The sequence below is a fragment of the Littorina saxatilis genome, linkage group LG15 (genome assembly GCF_037325665.1).
Source record: "Littorina saxatilis isolate snail1 linkage group LG15, US_GU_Lsax_2.0, whole genome shotgun sequence".
Lineage (NCBI taxonomy): Eukaryota > Metazoa > Mollusca > Gastropoda > Littorinimorpha > Littorinidae > Littorina > Littorina saxatilis.
The window spans coordinates 33,960,649-33,965,648 of NC_090259.1; the positions used below are offsets into that span (position 1 = coordinate 33,960,649).

A 5,000-nucleotide genomic window follows, 5' to 3' on the forward strand; every position below is an offset into this window, starting at 1 on the left:
CGTTGACTAGGGGGCCGGCCGTTCCATGCGCCAGCAACACAGTCGGTCAACTGCAGTTGAACGAGTGAAATGCAGCAATCCGACGACATCGGGTTTCACGAAACGTTGCCCGATTGCAGTGCTGCCCACCCCCAGCACCGCGTTCAGACAACCGCGAGTCGGGTGCGGAGCGGTGGTCCGACTGTCGGTGTGACACCGCGAGTCCATGCAAAACTAGCTCCAGGACTTGGTGTTGTCTGCATGTGTAGTCCATTAAAAGCGGTTTTCAATGCATACCCCCCCCCCACACACACACACACACAAAACAGCTGCCAACCATCAAATAGCACGGTGTATTCATCTGGGGCAGGTTTCATGGGCCACATTCGGTCAACTGCAGTTGAAAGAGTGAAATGCAGTAATCCGACAAAAAGCGGGTTTCATGAAAAAGATTTGAGTCAGCCGACTGTGCTGTGGTCTGACTGTCAGTGTAATCACCGTAAGTCCATGAAACCGGCCCCTGGTCTCCATGACCTCCGTATCTTCGAACTTGGATGACTTTGCCCTCTAGATATCAGTGAAGTCAATTAAAGCCGAACATCCGTCTACATGAGACCAAGTCTGTTATAGTAGAAGACCACAGAGCTAGATTTAACCTTGCCAGCACGAGAAACTAGAGCTGCATCTGCCGCGCCGATTTTGGTCTTTTAAACTCAATTGTTAGTACACGTTAGTGCAGCTGATGTCAATGTTGTGGATATGAAGTGAACGGAACCATGCCTAAAGGCGGATAATATTAATCAAGCGAAGTCGACTTCGCGTAGTCTACTTCAAGAAGCTCACTGCAAGAACCTTTGGAACTGAATTTTCGGTAAAAAGACTTCGCGACAAATTGGCAGTCATCTTCGGGCTCAATTGAGGACAGCCTTAATGAGATCCGACACCGATACATGCACAGCCTGGCGGTGACCTTACCTTTCAACTCTTCTGCTGATATGACAAAGTCACAGAGATAGACTTCTTTTTCGAAATTCTTTGTCAGTTCCTACTGGGAGATGTGACACGATGCTTCGCATGATGACGCCTTCTCTTCCTTTTTTCCCCCACTTATGACGTCAGAGATGTCACTTTGGAAAACAGGGACTGGGTTTGTTCAGTGGACGTCGTTTGTCATTAACACAAAAGGTGAACAAGACGCGTTGCATTCAACTGGTGTCCATGTCCTCAGCCTCTTCGGCCAGCGATGACCATGACCTTGTGATGTCGGTGTAGTCCAGCAGGTGAGTGCTGTCGTTCTTGGCTCGCCACAGGAGGAACTTGCGGTAGTCAAAGTAGAGGTCGATCACCTGGCGCCCATGGTCCGTGTTCTCCTCCACCCAGCTCACCGTCGCCAGGTTGGGCAGGAGGGACTTCTGGGTCTCGTACAGCAGCTGAAACAACACACACAGGTGGGACGGATTTTTTTCTCTCTAAAAATGACATTGGTGTGTGTGTGTGTGTGTGTGTGTGTGTGTGTGTGTGTGTTTATATGTGTGCGTGTGTGTGTGTGTGTGTGAGTGCGTGCGTGCGTGCGTGCGTGTGTGTGTGTGTGTGTGTGTGTGTGAGTGCGTGCGTGCGTGCTGTGTGTGTGTGTGTGTGTGTGTGTGTGTGTGTGTGTGTGTGTGTGTGTGTGTGTGTGTGTGCAGGAATGACTCACCGTTTTGCCCTGCGTGTTGTTAAGCGAGCCGCCCAGTAGGTGAATGGCTGAGTCCTCGCTGCTCGCCTTGCTCACCAGCTCTCCAAGGCACCGCCAGAACCTGCCAGTCACGCAGTCACCGCGGCGTCACACTCAATTGCGTCACTCTCAAAACTTGCTAAAAACTTTAACGGAATACCTCTTAACCACACACCAGTCTTGTATTAGCGAACCAACAAACAAACAGTCGCCGTTACATCACAATCAATTGCGTCACTCTTAAAACCTGCTAGTTTGAAAACGTGAACAGAAGACCTCCCAACAACAGAACATGCTTGTTTCCATGAACAAAGAAGCAAACAAAAATAAACACACAAAAACGCACATAATATAAACAAACCATAGGTACATTTGCAGTATAATACATTTCTAAACAAGATAGGCTACACTTCTCTCTTTAAAATAAATATTTCTCATACAGTTATGATAATATTGTGCTTATGTAGAGGTTACATGCCGAGTCTCAGTGATTATTAAAAATAATGGTCGAAGTTGGCGGATCATGAAAAATGCGAGCTTCAGCGAGCTTTTTCATGACCGCGAACTGAGACCATTATTTTTAATAATCACTGAGACGAGGTGTGTAACCTCTTTATTCCTCCTTTCTTCAGTTATTCAAAGAAAACAGGAGTTTTTGTGCGAAAGTTTGATCGAATCCGAATCACTCAACCAGTCAACCTGCGCAGGCGATCGATTAATGCGCGGTTGTATAGTTCCGTGCAAATCATTCCATTCTGTTAACACTTCTTGTCAGTTTCCCTGTTTTATACTAAAATCAAGTACACAGATATGCTTTTATTCTGCTGTGGCGGTAAAGGCAGATATTGTGTGTTCTGTTTATGGTTTAGTATCGTTTAAGATAATGTTCTTTCGTCAAATGGGACTAGCAGACGAACTTTTGCACCGTTCCAACGTTAATTACTGTATGAAGTTCAGTTTTCTGGGGAAAATAGTGTATGAAACCGCTTTATGTTGTTTAAATTGATGAGATGTGTGCATTTGGTTGCGTGTGATCTGTTTATAAAATGAAATATTGTTGAAAACTGACCGTCGGATTGCAGTCAGTGTTGTCGAAGAAACTGCGTTAAAAGAAGGGGAACTACTCTTGTCGGCAAGAGTATGAGTTACTTGCCTTGGGAATTTGCTTGTGATGAACGGTGTGTGCACGGCAGATCTAGATTCAGAAAACAACCTAACTCATGGATTTTATATGGAGATTCATGTGTTCAGGCCTGTAGTTGTTAATTTAAATGCGGTATGTTTGTATTGTTTGCTCCAGAGATGTATATTTCGTACGTATAGAGCGTTCGGAACTTTTCAGTCGCAAAAGTAGTACCAAAACAGAACAGCTTCTCAACCCATTGCACTATCGAGGATTCAGGCTGTTGCTGGCTCGTTATTTGTTTGGTTGCTGGGTCATTATCGAAAAATAACTAGCTCTACAAGTTTACAGAGGTAAAGAAGCAGAGGGGGGAATAAAGTGAACATAAGACACAAGATAATTTATTGTCCATACGATTAACCAATGGAAGGATAAGAGAGGTTCGTCTGCATGCCCCAAAATAGGTACAGAAATCTTCACAACCAAACACAGCAGGAAAGAATAAATAATAAGAATACCTACATTTTAATGTCTTGGTACTGGACTCGTCGCATTTTCTGGGGGGTGAGGACTATCTTTCGGAACATGTAAATACAACCTTCCGCCCCCTGGAACAAACAGCAGCAGGTCACATGGTTTAACAGGTCCCGGCTAAAATATTGTTTTACATTTGCAGGTATTTCCCCATCTAACTCGGACATGTGTTGTTGTTCTTGTTGTTGAGCTAAACAGGTGTAAAGACGTCAATAGTACAGCTCCATGTTGCTTCTTGGGTGAGAAGAGAGTTTTTCCTGTGTTTTTCCTGTGCACCGGCTGGAAGGGGTGGTGTTACGAAGATTCAAGCGCCCAAAGAGAGAGAGAGAGAGAGAGAGAGAGAGAGAGAGAGAGAGAGAGAGAGAGAGAGAGAGAGAGAGAGAGAGAGAGAGAGAAACAGAAGATGACAAAGTAAGACAGTGACATAGTCGGAAAAAAACAGACAGACAAAAAGATACAGAGAAAGAGATAAACAGACAAACAACAAAACAAAGAGATAGCGACAGAAACAGATAGTGACAGAGATAGCTAATGACAGAGACAGACAACGACAAAGACAGCAAAGAGACAAAGCAGTACCGTGCACATAAGGAGAACTGATGCTGCTTTGCAACCAGGTCTGTGCTGCTCCAGTCGCTGTCTGCAGATGTCTGCCATAGAATCAAGTAAGCAAACATACAGTAAAACTGTACACGAAAAAGAGTAAGACACTGCACGAGTGAAAGTTGAACGAAGAATAATCAGTGTCTTGGTAGATTCTGGACACATTTGACAACGCACGCACGCACGCACGTACATACGCATACACGCACGCACGCACGCACGCACACACACACTCACACATACACACACAGACACAGACACAGACACAGCACACACACACACACACACACACACACACACACACACACACACACACATACACACACACACCCCTAGAAAGTTTACAGCATGTTTGTTTTTATCGGACAATTTGTTTCTACAAACAGTACTCACGTAGTAGGTCCAGGAAGGTGCAATTATCAAAGTCCTGGAAAAACAACAAAGTTCAAGTTTAGTTAGTACTATAAGAAATATAATCATCCAAAAATCAAATCATTACATTAGCAAAGAAACATCCAATCATTGCACAAGTCACACCCACACACAAAAACACACACACACACACACACACAAAAACCACACACACACACACACACATACCGTCACACACACGCACACACACACACACTCACACACACACACACACACACACACACACACATATACACACACACACACACACACACACACACACACACACTCACACACACACAAACACTGTGACACACACACACAAACACACACACACACTCACACACACATACACACACACACACACACACACACACACACACACGCACACACACACACACACTGACTCACGTATACAATGTAGATAATACTGTTGTCTCCACGTCTGATAGCCTTGTTCATGGAATGACATCGTGGGACTTTTGATGAAATAAGCTGCAAACGTAAAAAAAAATCACCGTGTAATCAAAGAAGGTGCACATAAGTACAACGACAAAAGCCAAAGGGGATAAAACTGATTAAAGTAGAGACAGAGAGAAAGACAGACAAACCGGCAGAGAGAAAAGGCCACACATC

General features: G+C 44.6%; 1 protein-coding gene across 1 annotated transcript in view; it reads right to left on the minus strand.

The window, feature by feature from the left end:
* Positions 1–4,854, minus strand: part of LOC138949140 (NMDA receptor synaptonuclear signaling and neuronal migration factor-like) — a 6,367-nt gene extending 1,513 nt beyond the window's left edge. The window contains exons 1-6 of the mRNA XM_070320903.1: positions 4,776–4,854; positions 4,347–4,380; positions 3,930–4,000; positions 3,339–3,424; positions 1,676–1,775; positions 1–1,409 (exon numbers count right to left, since the gene is read on the minus strand). The exon at positions 1–1,409 is cut by the window's left edge and continues 1,513 nt beyond it. Coding sequence (XP_070177004.1) covers positions 1,185–1,409; positions 1,676–1,775; positions 3,339–3,424; positions 3,930–4,000; positions 4,347–4,380; positions 4,776–4,826 — 567 coding nt within the window. The 5' untranslated portion in view covers positions 4,827–4,854 and the 3' untranslated portion in view covers positions 1–1,184. The remainder of the gene's footprint in view (positions 1,410–1,675; positions 1,776–3,338; positions 3,425–3,929; positions 4,001–4,346; positions 4,381–4,775) is intronic.
* Between the last annotated feature and the right edge of the window lie 146 nt (positions 4,855–5,000).